Here is an 18383-nt window from a genome sequence, read left to right as displayed (position 1 = left end):
ATTTGTTTATATCTTGACTGATCTGAAACATCTCCTTAAATGTCCTTAAATCTCCTTAAATGTGGGCGGCACAGTGGTTAGCACTGCTGCCTCACAGTGCCAGAGACCCAGGTTCAATTCCTGCCTCAGGCGACTCTCTGTGGGGAGTTTGCACATTTCCCCATGTCTGCGTGGGTTTCCTCCGGGTGCTCCAGTTTCCTCCCACAGTCACAAAAAATTAGAACTTGGCCATGCTAAGTTGCCCATAGTGTTAGCTGAAGGGGTAAATGTAGGGGAATGGGTCTGGGTGGGTTGCACTTCAGCGGGTCGGTGTGGATTTGTTGGGCTAAAGGGCCTGTTTCCACACTGTAATTAATCTAAAAAAAATGTCAGCCACTGTATCTCTAAAATCCTATCCATCAACCTAGTTTCTCTGTTCACTTCAGCCAGGTCTGTCTTCATACTAACATAATTACTCTTACATAAATTTAAAATGCTAGTGTTTGATCCACTCTTCTCTCCCTCATACAAAGTCCAATCATATTGTGATTACTGCTACCTAGACTCACCTTTACTGTGTAGTAATTAATGAATCAACCAATCCTGTCTGATTGCATATTATCAGATCTGGTATTGTTGCATTCTGATTGACTTTAGAACACATTGTCCCAAAACTACTGATCATCTAGACGGCTCTTGTCAAACTGATTCACGCAAACTATATGTCGAATAAAGTCATCCTTGATTATCACCACACCTTCTTAAAAGGCCTAATTATTTTTTCCTGTATTTCTCATTCTACAGTATAGCTCCTGTCAAGGGGGACCTATAACCACTCCACAAGTGATTTCTGACCTTTTTAATTCCTAACCTTTGGTCAAACTGATTCTATATTTTGACCACTGGATGTGAGATAATCCATTCTATGCTACCTTTAGTTAACGGAGATACCCTTCTACCTCTTCCTAGCTTCCTTCTTCGTAATGTCACATATCTTTGAATATTCATGTCCCAGGCTTTGACATCGAATGGTCATGTTTATGTAACGGCTATCAGATCATACATATTTATTATTAGTTAGGATGTCAGTTCATCTGTTCTGTCATAAAAACTACGTGCATTCAAACATGGAATGTTAAGATCTGTCGTAGAGTCATAGAGCCTTTTTACTATTTTCGTAATTTCTAGTTATATTTCCTGTTGAACATTTGAGTTTGCATTCTATCCCTTCCTGTCACACTCTGAACACCATTTCCTTTAGGCCCTCTTGCCTTGTCCTCTCTATTTATAAAATATTCCCAAACTTGATTTCACACTCCTACTATTTACTTATATTTAAAGCACCCTCTACCTCCCTAGTTGTAAGATTCACTAGAAAACTGGTCCTAACACGTGAACTGAAAGAACTGTGGATGCTGTGAATCAGGAACAAAAACAAATTGTTGGAAGAGTTCAGCATCTGTGGAGAAAAATCAGAGTTAATGTTTAGGGTTGAGTGACCCTTCTTCAGACCATAGGACATTGAAGTTCTGAGGAAGGGTCACTCAACCTGAAACATTAACTCTGATTTCTCTCTACAGATGCTGCCAGACCTGCTGAGTTTTTCCAGCAATTTCTGTTTTTGTTCTGGTCTTAACACAAATCTGGTGAAGACCATCCAAACAGTACAGCTCCAAGTTTTCCCAATATTGGTGCCTGTGCACCATGAATCAAAATCTAGATCTCACCCACCAATCTTTAAGCCAAGCATTCACCTATCTAATCTGGCACTCACCTTTTGCCTATATACTCATGGCTCAGGTAATAATATACAGATTATTATCTTTGAGGGTCTGCTTTAAAATTTGGAGTTTTGCTGCTCAAACCCTTAGCTGCTCAAACCCTCAAACCCTAGCTTTGACTACGGTATTAATAGTCTCCATCCCATTGCAAGTTCCCCTCCAACCCAGCACAAATGCCCCAATACTGGTATTGGGCAGGCAACAAAGCCATTTGGATTCTCACTCTTGTCTGTAAAGAACATTTCATATCTCCCAATTATGGTACCTCTACTCATTAATTCCCACAGCTTGAATGGTATCCTGTACTATACTGCCATGAACAGTTTGCTCATCCACCTGAGACAGCAAGAATTTCACACCGTATTAGACATTTGCTTTATGACCATTCTGGCCTGACTCAAAGTTACACTCTCCTATCTCTGGCCACTGAACAAATGAGAAGACCTTATTTTAAAGGAGTGCAACTGCTTGGAATGAATGTCTAATAACCTGCTTCCCACCTGATGTATCACAGTATCTGCAGTTCATAAACTCTGAGCCAAAGCTCCTCAAGCCACAAACCTTTCTTAGAGATGTGTATGCCATGGGACATATAGTAATTATCAATAAGTTATGTAGACCTTTTTTAAAAAGTGAACAAATACTCAGCAAATAAGCACTTGCATATTTCCTTTTAATGTCCCTTTATATTATTCTCTGCAGCTTTTCAACCCCTGCTGTCCTGGAGGCTGATAGAGTTTGAAAAAGAAAACAGCACCTCTGTGCCCTCATTTCACCAAACTAGAGTTTCACTCAACTAAAACTACATTCCCTCACCTAACTGCTATCTATCAAAGACATTTTTTTAATCAACCTGTTCAGAGACATTATTTTAAATGTCTGGAGCAGGTGTGACTTGAAGTCAGACTTTATAGCCCGAGATAGGAATATTATCACTCCACCACAAGAGGAACACTCCCTCCTCACACACACAATCTGTCATTATCCATACTCTATAACAAGGTGCACTCCAACCTCCTTTGTTCATATATCTTTTGTCAGTTTGTTTAATCGACCTGTCATGACACTCCATTGGGGAAGGTGGGCCTGAATCCAGGTCTTCTGGCCCAGAGGTGGGCACACTACTACTGTCCCAAAAGAGCTTTCCTTCTTCACTTACATTAACAGAAGCTCAGATGAGCTCTTTTGCAGTTATTGAAACAAGATCATACCAGTTAATAAATTAGTAATGGCATCATCTTAGGTACCAAGGTACCTAGGTACAAAAAAAAACTTAGGTACAAAGTAGTAAGAGAAATAAGAGTTAAAAAGTTAAGCATTATTTCACAGGATAAGTAGAAAAATAAATAAATAAGATAATGGTTAACACTAAAGTACATTTCTATGACTTTGATTCTATGACTAAAGTCTTTAGTAATTTAATTTGGGAAAATAAAGTTCAACAGTTAAAAGTTCAACAGCCTTTGATGAGTCCTCCGCTTATCTCATTCTACAGGAGACCTCAGCTGTCTGTTCTTGACCCCACTGCCACAGTTACTGCTGCTGAAACCGCTGCCTCTCTGATCTGCCCCGGTGCCTTGAGAATATGCCCAGGCAGAATCCACTTGTACACCGAGATACCGTGAGCTGCTAAGAGACCAGGCTAAGAGCCGCTCAGAGACCAGACTGAGACCTGCCATGAGGGATGTTAACACCAAAAGGGAGAAAAGCACCAAAAAGGAGGATAACACGAGTAAAAAGGTGAAAAAAAGAAAGAAACAATAAATAAATAGAAGGAGCAGAGGAGTTCCAGTTGGAGCATCTTATACTGCTGACATCTTGACCTTAAACATGAAGCTGGTGACAAAGGATCTTTAGCAATGTCTTTTGAAATTCATATCCAAGAAAAGGTGTAATGACATTCCCAGTCATCATAGATCAGTTTAATATTAATGGTGATACAGTTTTAGAAACAATAATCAAGGGGGGAAATCACCACATACCTGAATTGGTTTCAGTTAATGAAAGGAAATTCAGGATTTGTAAAAGCAGATGGTACTTAAATAAACTAAATTACCTTTTGATGAAACAGTAATTAAGGTTGACAAGGAAAATGGGATCAATCATATCTAGGTGGATTTTCGCAAAGTTTTTGCTAAAGCAACATACAGACAGCTGGTTAACAAAATTGAGGCTCACACAATAGGAGTGCCAGTTTCAGCTTGGATAAAAAAAAACAAGTTTAAGGCTGGATGTCTGGTCAGTATGGACAAATTTCGCCGATGGGTTTGTTTCTGTGCAGTACATCTCTGTGACTCTATGAAAGAGTTATTAGAGAGGAGTGCTTTAGCACACCCACGATGATGATGTCATGTGGACTTTGGGCAAAACAGCTTAACAACCTAAAGGAGTGAGGCCTAACATCTAGGAGAAAGTGAGGACTGGAGATGCTGGAGATCAGAGCTTAAAAACGTGTTGCTGGAAAAGCGCAGCAGGTCAGGCAGCATCAAAGGAACAGGAGAATCGACGTTTCAGGCATAATCCCTTCTTCAGAAAGAAGAAGAGTTTATACCCGAACATCGATTCTCCTGTTCCTTTGATGCTGCCTGACCTGCTGTGCTTTTCCAGCAACACATTTTTAGGCCTAACATCTAGCCTTTCTTAAACTTTCTGCAAAAATGTCTGTTGTAGTGATTGGAACATAGATGGCCAGGGGATCTCGTTGAGTATAATATCACTATTTGGGGTTGTTAATTTGGGCTGACCAAGGAGCCCTCGCTGATAGTTATAAGTCTGAGTTTCAGAGAGTCTTCTCATTCTATGGGCTGGTTCTGAGCTGCTGGTCAGAATCCATGTATTATGCATTTACAAATAAAGCTTGACTTGATGACAGCATACTGGCCTTTGTGCAGTTATTTCAGTGGCAACAAGAGAAAACAGTATGCTTTTGAAGAAACTTTGCAGCAGTCATCTTTGAATTCAGGCAAGCATTTCTGGCATCATGCCTTTATTTGGAAAGCTTGACTCATTAGATCCTGCCATCGAAGATTGGGCCCAGTATGTTGAAAGAAAGCATTATTTATTCAGGCAAATGTCATTGGGGGCAGATGAAAAGCAACGAGTACTTTCATCCTTAACCAGCTACACAGCTGTCATTGTGAAGTGCTCACCAGATTGCGGTCCCATACTTTCTAAGTCTAACGATCCCAATGAGATGTCACTATTTGAGCTGGTGGGGAAGTTGGAGGTCTGCGGGAGGCAGCATCACCAATGCTTTTTCTGAGGCCTTGGTAAACTCATCCTCAAAGACCAAACAGATGGCTTCTAGGGGAGCCAGTTTCACTGACGAGGTGGTGGACCTCATGCTGGTAACTGGAAGGCTAAAGAGAGAGAGAGAAGACATCATGGCCAGTGGTTAGACATGATGTGCAATGAATGAATCTGATAGCAGGGTTGGTGGGAAAGTTGCTGTGAAATGAAGACTGGTAAATACCTATTTAGCAAGGCATAGATATTGCAGCATCTCTGCAGAGGTAGAACCTGTCTTCTCCTGTGAGGACCAGGATTCTCTACTCGTATCAGCTAAGAAGCCTAATGTCAGCCACCTATTCATCAATACAGATAGAGAACAAATAATTTCTTTGGTAATCTGGGAGGCACAAGTCGCAGCCCTAAAACCATCCAGTGACCCTCAGCAGAATGATGTACCACTGGTTGGATGTGAGTCAAGGTGCCAAGCAGGGTCCGAGAGAGGCTGCAATAACAGTTGCTTGGGAGATGGTGCAGACCAGCCACAGATATCCTCGTCAAAAGGAGACGCAGAACATTAGAAAATGAATACTCCAATTGAAGATACACAAACATTCTATTTTAAACCTCCAAGCTTTAACTCTGCTGAACGAGGGCTGTAAGTGTTGATCAACAGTAAGTTTCCTTGTCCATGCTTGACCCAATGCCATGAGACTTCATGGAATCCAGAGTGAATGCCAAGGACTCCCATGAATATCCTCTCTTAACAGTAATCACTATGTTTCTGATGGGTCAGTTTTGCTAGTGGATGGTGATGGACGAGACTGGAATATGGATGACAGGCACCTGTGAATATGGTAATGACCAGCTGTTGCTTGACTGATCTGTAGGAAAGTTCTGCTAATTTTGGTACAAGCCTGGATGCTCTTCAAAAGGATTTTACAAAGCATTTTAGTGACCAGGATATACATCTGGTTTTATTGTTATTATTTTTCTCTTTGATTAACTGATCTAACCAATTGGCTTACTAGCCATTTCAGAGGTCAGTTAAGTGTCAGCCACAGTTTTATGATTCTGGTACAGAGTTGGCAAACTATAGACTGCAGATCATATTTGACAAGGGAGATTTTAACCTCAAACTGCATTGTGTCCAAAACAACCTACCAGGCATCTGGGGCTCCAGTAAATATTCTAAGGAGCAAGAATCAGAAAATTTAAGAGGGGAATAAACTCAGATTAACTGTTTTTATCTATGTAGACTGCCTATTAATGAATGACTGGCTACGAAAAGTAGTTCAAAGTAAAGGCTGGTGGCTAGACATAAATATCTAGTGAACTGGAAGCAGTTGTACCTGCCATAACAAGAATCGAAACACATTAAGAAACACTGAGAGCAATACAAAGAGTTAACATACAAGTCACCCTTTGATTGTGTCCTGATTTCTACCGACTGTGTATTAAATACTTAAACAGATGCACTGAAGTGGTTTAGAGTGCCAGTGAGCCTCACATAGGATTACATTGGCATATGCAGCAAAGAAACAGGTCATCCAGCTCAAACAGTTCATTCCAGTGTTTACATTCTACTCCAGAACTTTTCCATGTTCCTTATCTACATCAACCACAAAAGCTATTTATTCTCTTCCCCATTAAATGTTTTATTGTCCCCTTAAATACATCCATAGGGTATGGTTCAGTTAGTAGCACTGTTACCTCTGAGCCAGAAGTTTGCGGGTGCAAACTCCAAGTTTGACACTACAGTGAAGCAATGAAATGCTACACTCAAGATATATTTTGAATGAGATGTTAAGGACCCATCTGCCCCCTCAACTGCAAGTGAAAAATCCCATGGTACTATTTCAAACCATAGAGGGCTTCTATCTGGCTAATACCAAAAAAAATATTATTTAAAGATGATCTGATTGCTACCAGGTTGTTATTTTGTGAAGATCTTGATGTAGAAATCAATTCGTACACATTTCCTTCATTATAATAGTGACCACACTATTTAAAAACTGCTTTATTTGAATAAAGTGTTTTGAGCATTCTGCAGTCATAAAAGACACTGTGTAAGCGCAGGTCTCTCTTTATGTAGATGGGACCTCTTCTTCAAGAATGAGCAAAAACTAATACATGTGGATTAAACTGACAAATATACTCACTGATGCTTTTGAAAGTTGCCCAACCAATGTTGCTGAATCCACGAAAACTCAATTGAATAACAAAAGGACGAAAGCTCCGCAAAAGATTTGCTATGTCATTGTCTTCAATCTGTTTTCTTACTGGTGAGAAGTTAATCTAAAATGAAAGGTTTCAGAATTAAGACACAGTAAAGCATCGTGTAGACAGCATGGCTCCTTCATGATGTGACTTTTACAAATTCAAAGTTTTTTTGCAAAAAGGGATGATGTATATTTTGATTTCACAGTCTTGTGTTTCATTTAACACCTCTACAGATTCATCAAGTCTTGTTTAAATAGGGAATCCCCATAGTGCCATGAAACATTGACAGCTCAATTTACATCCATTTATTACAAATGGAATTTTGATGTTCCTGTAATAAGAATGAAAAAGAGAAACTGTCTTTTTTCAGTCCTCCCTATATTTGCTCTAGCTCAATCAAAACTCTGCTGCATATATCCTAATGCACCCTAGGTTCCAAACATCCAACACCCTAAGTTCATTCGTTGGCAATCCCCGTGTGCAATGAGGATGGCCAATTGGATCTCATCAAAATGAGATTAGGGTTGTTAACCTGGGCCAATCAGGGAGCCCTGGCTGACAGATATAAACAGGAGATTTGAACCTGTACAATGTACTGTTCCTGTGAGTGGGCCTGGGTCTCCAAGGCTGGGCCAGGACTCTATGGAGACTGAACACCTGTGTGCTGTGGGATGTTCATCTGCTGCCTTCAGGAGTGGACTCTGCCCTTGGTTGTGGACTCTGTTTTTAGTAATGGACTCTGCAGGTTGGAGTGGACTCTATTTCTGACCACGCACGTCGTATACTGGAGTGGACTCTTTCTGGCAATGGATTTTATATCTTGAAGACTCTATGTATGGATTTGAACTGTGTACCAGAATAAAATTGCTGTCTCTTGTACAGCTGTAAATGTTTTCTTGTGAACTGAACTATTTTGTAATTTGTTTAATAAAATAAAAAAATAAACAGGAAAAAAAAAGTAAACAGGAGATTAAAATAAGCACTACCACAGTTAGGCGGTAGTGTGGGGGCAAACAAATAGAAAAAAAAGAAAGAAAAATTAAACAGGAGATTCAGAGACTCTCCTTTCTCTACGGACTGGCTCTGAGCTGGCTGGGCAGAGTCAACGTATTGTGCACACGTAAATAAAGGGTGACAATGATGGGACACGAACCTCTGAGCAGTTATATAAGCGGCAATGAGAAAAAACAATTCGCTCCTGAAGAAGATTTGCTCGCAGCAGTCTTTGAGTTGGGTAAGCATTTCTGGCATTATGCCTTTATTTGGGAAGCTTGACTCATTCAAACCCGCCACTGAAGACTGGACCCAGTAAGTGGGAAGAATGCATTTTTTCTGGGCAAATAACATTGGGGAAGATGGAAAGCAACGAATAATCATTCTGACTGCTTGTGGACCCACAATACTTTTGGTTATTGGGAGACTTACATTCCCTGAGGCACTAGATACTAAAACCTTTCAAGTGTTGGTGGATTTAGTTAAGGAGGTTATGACTCCAGTTCTGAGACGTTATCGCTTGTATTTGGCAGTTCCTACACTTCTCCATCTCTCTCTTCCTTTAGGACCTCTTTGTCCAAGTTTTTGACCAGCCATCCTAATATCACCTTAAATGGCTTGATGTCAATACTTGTCTGATACTCATCGTGACTTGGGTTTATCACTTCATTGAAAGTATTATGTAAATGCAAGTTGTTGCTGTAAAATTTCCAATCAAGTATGATCTGGGGACGGGGATCAGCAATTTATCTGAATAGCATTCCTTTTCTTTACTATAACCTTTTATTATTTCACTCACTGAAACAGGTCCATTCTGATTTTTAATTCTGATTACCATAGCATAGCACAATGTGTTACTTATTAAAAAGGAGAGGAATTGTTGAATAACCGATGCTTAGAAACAAATTGGGAGATATTTAGTAGTAGGAATATTACATTTTTGGGGTATAGTGTCTGCTTTGAGAACTCTAAGTCAGAGAAACAAACATTATGAAGATTAAAAATCTTTCTAGACTATCTCTTAGGGTGTAAGTGATGGCCTTGTGGGATTATCACTAGACCATTAATCCAGAGAATTAGGTAATTTTCTGGGGACACACATTTAATGCTGGCCATAGCAGATGGTATAAATTGAATTCAATAAAAATGTGGAATTAAGCGTCTAATATAAGTGTCAATTGTCAAGAAAAACCTATCTGGCTCATTAATGTCCTTCAAGGAAGGAAACTGCTGTCCCTACCAAGTCTGGGCTAGATGAAACGTTAGATCCACAGCAGTGTGGTTGACTCTTACCTGCCCTGGGTAATGTTGGTAAAGCCAGCAATGCTGTCAAGCTATGAATTAATATGTAAACAAAATCTCCTAACCTTAACATTTCCTCTGCCAAACATCTTCATGACTATATGAGCAAAACTGCAAGTTTATAGCCAATTAGGGCAACACTGTTCTAGAAGCTCAAACTCAGCCAGAACTCAGTAAAAATAATCCATATCCATCTGTCAAATAATTTTTATAACAAAAGGGAAAACTTCTAATCTTTTAGTTAATGCTGGACTTCAAGCCAGGTGAAAGAACCCACGGGTGTCATTTTGACATTGTGCAATAGTGTAAAGTGGGTAAAATTGAATTGCAGGCCTGCTTTACATTTGTCTATTTCAATTTCCATTGAATCTAATCAGTGACCAATATGCTATGAGAAACAAAAACAGAAGTTGTTGGAAAAACTCAGCAGGTCAGTCAGCATCTGTGGATAGAAATCAGAATTAACATTTCAGGTCCAGTGACCTTCCTTAGTTCGATAGTAGCTCGGAAAGGTTGGTATTATGCAAAAGATGAGGTGCGGGAGGGTGACAGTAAATGAGAGATGGAGATAGTGCACAAAGAGAGAGCAAAACAGTTGGACAGATTAAGGAGTGGGTAAAGGTCTTTCCGAGGGAATGGATAGCTTCTAATGGGGACTTTTAGTAATTGGCAATGGATTTTGTGTGGCAGCAAAGCCTGGTGTATGGGGTTGTAGTATGACTTGAGAGAAGGTGCCTCAAGCCCTAAGATTATTGAACTCAATACTAAGTCCTAAGTGGAAAATGAGGAGCTGTTCTTCCAGCTTGCACTTAGCTTTACTGGAATATGCAGCAAGTCTGAGTCTGGTGTTGGCTGGGAAACATGGTGGTGTTTTGAAGTGATACGCAACTAGAAGTTCACGGTCTGTTTTTCAGACAGGGTGTAGGTGTCCTGCAAAGTGATCACTAAATCTGTGCTTCATTTCCACAATGTAGAGAAAACCATATTGTGAGCAGCGAATACCGTAGACTAGATTTGTTGAAATACAGGCAAAACTTTACTTTACCTGGAAGGGGTGTTTGGGGTTTTGATAGTGAGGAGGGAGGAAGTAAATGGGCAGTTGTTACATGTTCTGTAATTGCAAGATAAGGTGCCGCAGGGATATGGGGACATGTCGAGTGAAGGAGGAATGGACCAGGGAACAGTCTCTGCAGAAAGCTGATAAGAGGGCAGGGAAATGTGTGTCTGGTGGGGGCATCTGAAATTTTAACTCTGCTTTTTCTCCTCAGATGCTGCCAGATCAGCTTAGATTTTCCAGCAATTTCTGTTTTGTTTACTGATTTTCAGCATCTGCAGTTTTTTCAGCACTTTGCTAACCAATCTGCTATCATCTTACACTAGGTTACAAACTGAAGTTCTGTTGGTCTGTTTCAGCTGTCCAGGTGAACATTAAAGATCAGATACTTCTTTTTAAAGAAAAGTGTGTTCTTACAGTCTCCTGCTCAATATTCCTTTATTAACTCATCTGGCACATAGTACAGATGGATTGATTATTCATATGATTTTCTGACACAGAATGCACACATTTTCTTATATTGCATTATTCATTCTATTTCAAAAATTTGTTACATCAGGCCCTTTGGAGTGTTTTGATATGAAAGATAGTATACACGTGAAAAATTTCTTTTTTCACTCAAGGTAAATGGGTGTCACTGGGTGGGCCAGCATTTATTGACCATCCTTAATTACACTTGAGAAGGTGGTGGTGAGCTGCCTTCTTGAACTGCTCCAGTCCATTTGGTGTAGGTACATACCACAATACCATCAGGGACTGAGTTCCAGGATTTTGACCCAGTGTTACTGGAAGAAAGGCAATATATTTCTAAGTCTGCAGGATGTGTGCCTTGGAGGGGAACTTGCAGTATTGGTATTCTTGTACACAGTATTTGCTGCTTTTGTCCTTCTAAATGATAGTGGTCCTGGGCTTGGCTAGTGGTTTTAAAATCACCTTGAAGCATTTGCAGAAACAGTACCACCAGAAGTTATCAAACTAGCTGCAAGTAATTCCAACAGCCAAGGCAAATAATAGTAACTTCCATTTAGAAAAAGGGTTATTGGACCCAAAACATTAATTCTGATTTTAGATTAGATTACCTACAACCTACAGACCCTTCAGCCCACACCAACCCTCCAAAGAGTAACCCATCCAGACCCATTCCCTCTGACTATAATGTACCTGGCCACTTCACCTGACCAGCACATCTTTGGATCATGGGAGGAAACCCATGCAGACACAGGAAGAACGTGCAAACTCCACACAGTCACCCGAGGCTGGGATCGAACCTGGAGAACCTGGTGCTGTGAGACAGCAGTGCTAACCACTGAGCCACCATGTCCTCCACAGAAGCTACCAGAGCAGCTGAGATAGTTCAGCAATTTCTGTTTCTGTTTCAGATTTCCAGCATCCCCAGTTCTTTCAGTTCTTTTTCAAATAACAGCATTGCCCTGTTAAGTGGGAGATCCCGACAGACTGAGGACTTCCCAAGGTGTTCCAACTACAAGTTTATTTAAGCAACCTCTTAGAAATTTGGTGACAAGCCTCAGCTTTACAAGTCCTCACTTCAACTTTATAGCACTAACTTATTAATGGAAGCAGGCCTGTCTTGAGACAGACAGAGATCATAAACCAAACATTCCGTAACCAGACGTTCAATTCATGGAACACAGAACATAGAAGAGTACAGCACCAGGAATGGGCACTTATGCCCACGATGTTGTGCCAAGCATGACACCAAATTAAACTAATTTCTATTGCCTGCCTTTGGTCCATATCCCTCCATTCCTTGCATATTCATGTGCTTGTCTAAAGTACCTTAAATGCTCCTATTGTATCTGCCTTCAGTATCACCCTAGCGGTGCGCTCCAGACTCCTATCACTGTATAAAGAAAATGCCCCTCACATCTCCTTTGAACTTCCCCTCTAACCTTAAATGCATGCCCCCTCATATTAGACAATTCAAGTCTGGGAAAAAAATTCTGACTGTCAACCCTATCTATGCATCTCATAATTTTATAGACTTCAAACAATTCTTCCTTCAACCTCCAGTGTTCATAGCTCATACACTCTAATCCAAGCAGCATTCTGTTAAACTTTGTCTGCACCCTCTCCAAAGCTTTCAAATCTTTCCTGTAATGTGTAGCCAGAATTGAATGCAATACCCTAAATGTGGCCTAACCAATATCTTATAAAGCTGCAACACGACGTTCTGACTCTTGTACTCAATTCCCCAATGAATAAAGGCAAGCATGCCATGCACCTTTACCACCCAATCTACTTACATGGCTACTTTCAGGGAGCTATGGATTGGAACCCCAAGATCACTATGCACATCAGTGCTGCTCAGGTTCCTGCCATTTGTTGTATACCTTTCCTTAACATTTGAACTCCCAAAGCGCAGAACCTCATACTTACATGGATTAAATTCCATCTGCCACTTCTCTGCCCATATCTGCAATTGACCGATATTCCACTGTATCCTTTGACAACCTTCCACACTATCCACAACACTACTGATCTTTGTGTTGTCTGCAAACCTGCTACCCAACCCATCTACACTTTCAACCAAGTCATTTATATATTCACAAACAGCACACGTCCCAGTATGGATCACAATGGAACACCAATAGTCATGCACCTCCAGCCAGAAAACTGGTCTTCCACTGCTACCCTCAGACTTCCATGGGCAAGCCAAATCTGAACCCAAATGGCCAAGTCACCGTTAATCATATGCACCATTAATCTTCTGGATGAACCTACCACGACATACCTTGAAAACCTTACTAAAATCCATGTAGACATGTTCACTGTTCTACCCTCATTGATCACCTTGTTGAAAAATTCAATGAAGTTAGTAAGACATGAATTGCCTGCACAAAGCCATGCTGACAGTCTCTAATTAGGCCTTGCTTTTCCAAAGGCGTGTAAACCCTAGCCCTAAGAATCCTCTTCAATAGTTTCTCAACCACCAATGTGAGACTCACCAGTCTACATTTTCCTGGATCATCCTCATTTCCCTTCTAAAACAGAAGAACAACATTAGCTACTTATCAGTCCTTTAGGACCTCTCCAATGGCTAGCAAGAAGACAAGGATCTTGGTCAAAGCCCCAACAATCTCCTCTCTTGCCTCTCTCAATAACCTGGGTAGATACCATCAGGCCCTGGGCAGTTATCCATCTTAAAGATCCTCAAGAGACCCAACTACACTTCTTTCTTGATATCAAAGTGCCCTAGCATATTTGCATGCTCCACACAAATCTCACCATCCTCCATATCCTTCTCCTGGGTGAATACTGATACAAACTACTCATTAACGACATGCTCTTTCTCCAAGCACAAGTTCTCCTCTTTACCCTTGAGGGCTCCTAGCTTCTCTATTGTTATCCTCTTGTTTTTAATTTATGTATAGAATGCTTTCAAATTCTCTTTAACCCTACTTGCCCAGGTCTTTTCCTGGCCCCTTTTTGCTCTCCTAATTCCTGCTTGAGTACTTTCCTGCTTTCCTTATAATCTCCATGGGCCCTGTCCAATTTTAGCTTCTTAAACATTACATATGCTACTTTTTTCCCTTTGGACTAAATCCAAAGCCTCCCTCATTATCCAAGGGTCCCTTACCTTGCCATCATTGTCCTTTCTCTCGACTGAAACATGCCGGGCCTGAACTTTGATTAGCAGATCTTTAAACAACTCCCACATGCCAAATGTGGACTTGCCGGTAATAGCTTCTCCTAATTAACACTCCCTAGCTCCTGTTAATACTGACATACTTTATCTTCCTCTAGTTTAGTATCTTCTTGCAAGGTCCTGACTTATCCTTACTTATAACTACCTTAAAATCAAGGCGTTGTGATCACTGTTTTCAAAATGCTCTCTCACTGAAAGATCAGTCACCAGGCCAGGCTCATTAGCCAACACAAGTCCAGTATGGTCCCTCCTCTAATTGGACTATCTACCTACTCTTTCAAGAAACCCTCTTGGATGCACTTCACAAATTCGGTCGAAGCCTTTTGCTCTAAGGGAGTCCCAGTCAATATTGGGGAAGTTAAAGTCATCCATTACAACAACCCTGTTGATTTTGCATTTTTCTATAATCTGCCTACATAATTGTTCCTCAAATGTCACAGTGGCTGTTGGGGGGGGCTACAGTATAACCCTGTCGGAGTGATTGCACCCATCTTATTTTTGAGCTCTTCCTTATTGCCTCAGATAATGAGCAATCCAGTATGTCCTCTCTGAGTGCAAATATGACATTCTCCCTGGTTAGTAATACAACTCCTCTACCTCTTTTACCTTCCTCTCTATCTCATTTAAAACAATGAAAGCCTGGAACATTGAGTAGCCAGTCCTGTCCCTCTCTCAACTAAGTCTCTAAGGGCTACAACACTATAGTCCCAAATACTGATCCAAGCTCTAAGCTCATCTGCTTTACCTTTAATTGTGCTTTGAAATAAACACACTTCAGTCCACCATTAGCATTGTGTTCATTTACTTGTCTCTGCCTGGCCTTTCTTTCTGGAGTTATTGGTCCTAACGTCTACCTTCTCCTCAATCCCTCCACTTGCTGACCTTCTGGTCACCTAAATTTATGACAGTTTTTACTATGTTTACCTGTAACTATCTTTGTGAGCATGCATGTGTACATGGGAAGAAGTGGGAGTTGTCACATTTTAAATTCAGAGTAAATGTGCGCAAATAAATAAACTATTTTATTTTAAGGCTCTCAATTATTCCCCTATATTCCAGATGGCAACAGCAGGATTGGCAGCATCCAGGCTTCTGTGCCCAGGACCCATCCACTCCATTTGCTTTTCTTTCTTTTTTTTCCTGCTATTCCAGTTATTCTTTCTTTTTAATGCTGGTACTTACCTTCCAGGGAGAGCTTGGTCATAAGCAGCATTGGCAGCAATGGCATCAATGAGGAAAACAGCAGGAAGGTGGCTTCACCCTGATCCAAAGCTTAGTGGTGGCTGGTAAGCCTGAAAAAGGACTCTGTTGTGGCTGGTGAACCCGGAGAAGGACTCTGTCAGATGGTGGTGGTGCCGCTAGTGAGCTTGGAACACGACTCTGGCAGTGATGTAGAGAAGACAGTTGGCGAAGGGCCGAGTATGGGACCTGCTATTGGCTGCTACATTGGTGAAGGTAACATCAGCAAGGTGGTGCCTGAGGAACAGTGACTTCAATGTTGGTTGGGTCCAGTGCTGATGGCGCCAAAGAAGAAGGGTTGTGGACTCTCTTTAAACTATTTTTTTCTATTATTCTTAAACTATTTAAAATGATGCCAGAATCACGGCAACAGTGGAAACTTTTCATTGTATTTTACTGAATCTTTTACCGTATTCCCTGTAAAATACACATGACAATTAAATCATTGATTCATTCAAAAATTTACTACTGAAATTATTCAATTGGAACACTCACACTTCACTGAATTGATTTCTGGCAGCAAACAGAACACAGATTTTATCTGTGACAAAATGTTACAACTGCAATCGGAGGAGTGTGCTGATAATTAAGCTCCACTACTCATCAATCTCACCACTAATATAAATGTTTTGAATCAATCATCAAAACAGTTTTTTTTTAACTACAATCCAGAATAAAGAAGACCAGGTTTATCTAATGAATTTAAAATATCCATTTATTAAAAACAAAATTTATTCTTAAAAACAGTTTAACGCTTGGAAACTATGATCTAGAATTAGAACCATAACCCCTTAATCCCAAAGACAGACAATCACACAAATCAAAAAGCCAACAATCTCTCCAGAGATGGTGGGCAGAATCTTCCCAACCCCTAAATGAGGTAGGCCATCATGGTGAGAATGTTGGGATAATTACGTGAAATAGCCAGTGAGGTATTCCTAAATGTTGACAGCAAAATGTTTCAATTTCCAAACAGCAAGACAAGACCAACCAACAAGTGAGTAGCGAAAACTTTATTTGCATCCACAAACATCTTATCACCTAATCTCATCTCATTAATATGAAGTTTTCCATTCTCTCACCAACTAGATAGAAACAGACGGCTTAAATCTTGATGGTTATTTGGTGACTCCAGATCATTGCTTGCTCCTCCAGACACCTGGCTCCAACATCCCTGGGCATATTCCATGGGCATAGTGGATTACAACCCACACTCATGGATGTTGGCATGTATGAGCTGCACTACAACATCATGGCACATCTATTCAATTACAATAGAATTCTCACTTCAATGCTGTGCTTTTGAACACACTAGTACCTTTCATTAGAACACTAGCGTGGAGACACTTTTTGCATAGGACAGGCACCCATCTTAAAGATCAGACGAGGCTGCATCTCAATGCTGTTCACTTGCACTTTAAACTCTCTCTTGCATTTGCCTATTTTGACGCTAGCAGGGCCCTTGCCTGACCTTCTTTTGACTTTTGGCACTTTCCACCCACAGTGCAAGGCTCACAGTTCTCCTTTCTTGTTGTGCTGCTTAGCATAGGCACAAAGCCAGGTAACTCGTCATGGGTCTCAGCAGTCATTAGTCAAGGGGGTGGACATGTTTTTTGTGTAGCACCATGCAATGACAATCTCACATTTATAACCATGCACCAGCAGCATGTGCATCAACCAATTGGAGATGTCTCAACATCTAAGGGGAGTTGTCCTCAGTTATGTCAAAGTGGGGAGGAGGGATTGCTGTTGGTCAGGGGGTCTGGATAGAGTAAGGTAAAGGCATCATCTGATTTCATTCAAGACCTTGAACATAGCCAGTCAGTGCCTTGGGGCAAACACAGTCTGGAGGTCTGTTTCACTACAGGGCAAGGAATGTGCCAAGATCAGCACTGCAAGTCCATTACATATAGTTAGAGAATTTGTAGTTAGTCAATCAGAAACTGCACACAGATCAGGTAAAGGTTTGGTCAGTCATTAGTATGGCCTGTCTGCCCAAGTTAATCATTGGTTTCAGCAGAATAAATCAAAGTTATCAGGGGACAATACCATATTAGGGTAGTAGGGAAACTCAATGATGGAGGCAGCAACCTGGATGCAGAAGACACATGGATAGTAAAACAGGCAAATGTGATCCATAAGCTGGGAAGAGGATGTGCACAGGTGGACATTTGATATTTCAGTTGGGGAGGGGCATTACTGGTGGTCACTGCCATTGTGGTTTTGACAGAGGAGGTACAGAACATGATAGGGACGAAACTGTAGGGCTAGGGCTCAGACGATAATGATGAAAGTTGCAGGTGTAATTCCAAATGGCATGTGAGAACATTTAAGACGATACAAAATATGAACAGGTATAAGCGGTTCAGCCCTCAAGCCTACTCTGCCATTCAATAGAATAATATCTGATCTGACATTCCTCACATCCACTTTCTTGCATTCTTAATTTCCTGAATCTATCTCAGCCTTAAATATCCACAAAGACTCTACGCACACACCTCTCTGTGGCAAAGAGGTCCAAAGACTCGACCCTCAGAATGATCCCCTTTTCTTAGTCTTAAATTAGTCATAATTCTGAGAATATGCCCTCTGTTCTAAAGAGAACCATCCTCTCAGCATTTATCCTGTCAAGCCCCTTAAGAGTCCGGTATGTTTAAACTAGATCATCTCTCATTCTTCTAAACTCCAGTGAGTAGAGTTCCAACCTGTTGAGCCTTTGCTCATTAGATAATCATTCCTTACCAGGGATCATGTTAGTGAACCTTTTATGGTCAGCCTCAAATGCACTAATCTCTTTAGTTAAAAGGACCAAACTGCTCAAAAAACTCCAGATGATGTCTCACCAGCGCCTTGTATAGCTGCAGTAGACTTCCCTACTCTTATACTCCAATTCCCCTTGAAAATAGGGCCAACATTT

General features: G+C 40.8%; 1 protein-coding gene across 1 annotated transcript in view; it reads right to left on the bottom strand.

The window, feature by feature from the left end:
- The window catches only part of fbxl13 (F-box and leucine-rich repeat protein 13), a 236483-nt gene that overhangs the window by 174179 nt on the left and 43921 nt on the right, over window positions 1-18383 (bottom strand). The window contains exon 5 of the mRNA XM_060842551.1: window positions 7151-7286. Within this exon, the coding sequence (XP_060698534.1) occupies window positions 7151-7286 (136 nt within the window). The remainder of the gene's footprint in view (window positions 1-7150; window positions 7287-18383) is intronic.

This window comes from Hemiscyllium ocellatum, chromosome 23, assembly GCF_020745735.1.
Source record: "Hemiscyllium ocellatum isolate sHemOce1 chromosome 23, sHemOce1.pat.X.cur, whole genome shotgun sequence".
In the NCBI taxonomy this organism is placed as follows: Eukaryota; Metazoa; Chordata; class Chondrichthyes; order Orectolobiformes; family Hemiscylliidae; genus Hemiscyllium; species Hemiscyllium ocellatum.
Note: the sequence above shows the minus strand (reverse complement) of the source record. Positions and strands in the feature narration are given on the sequence as shown.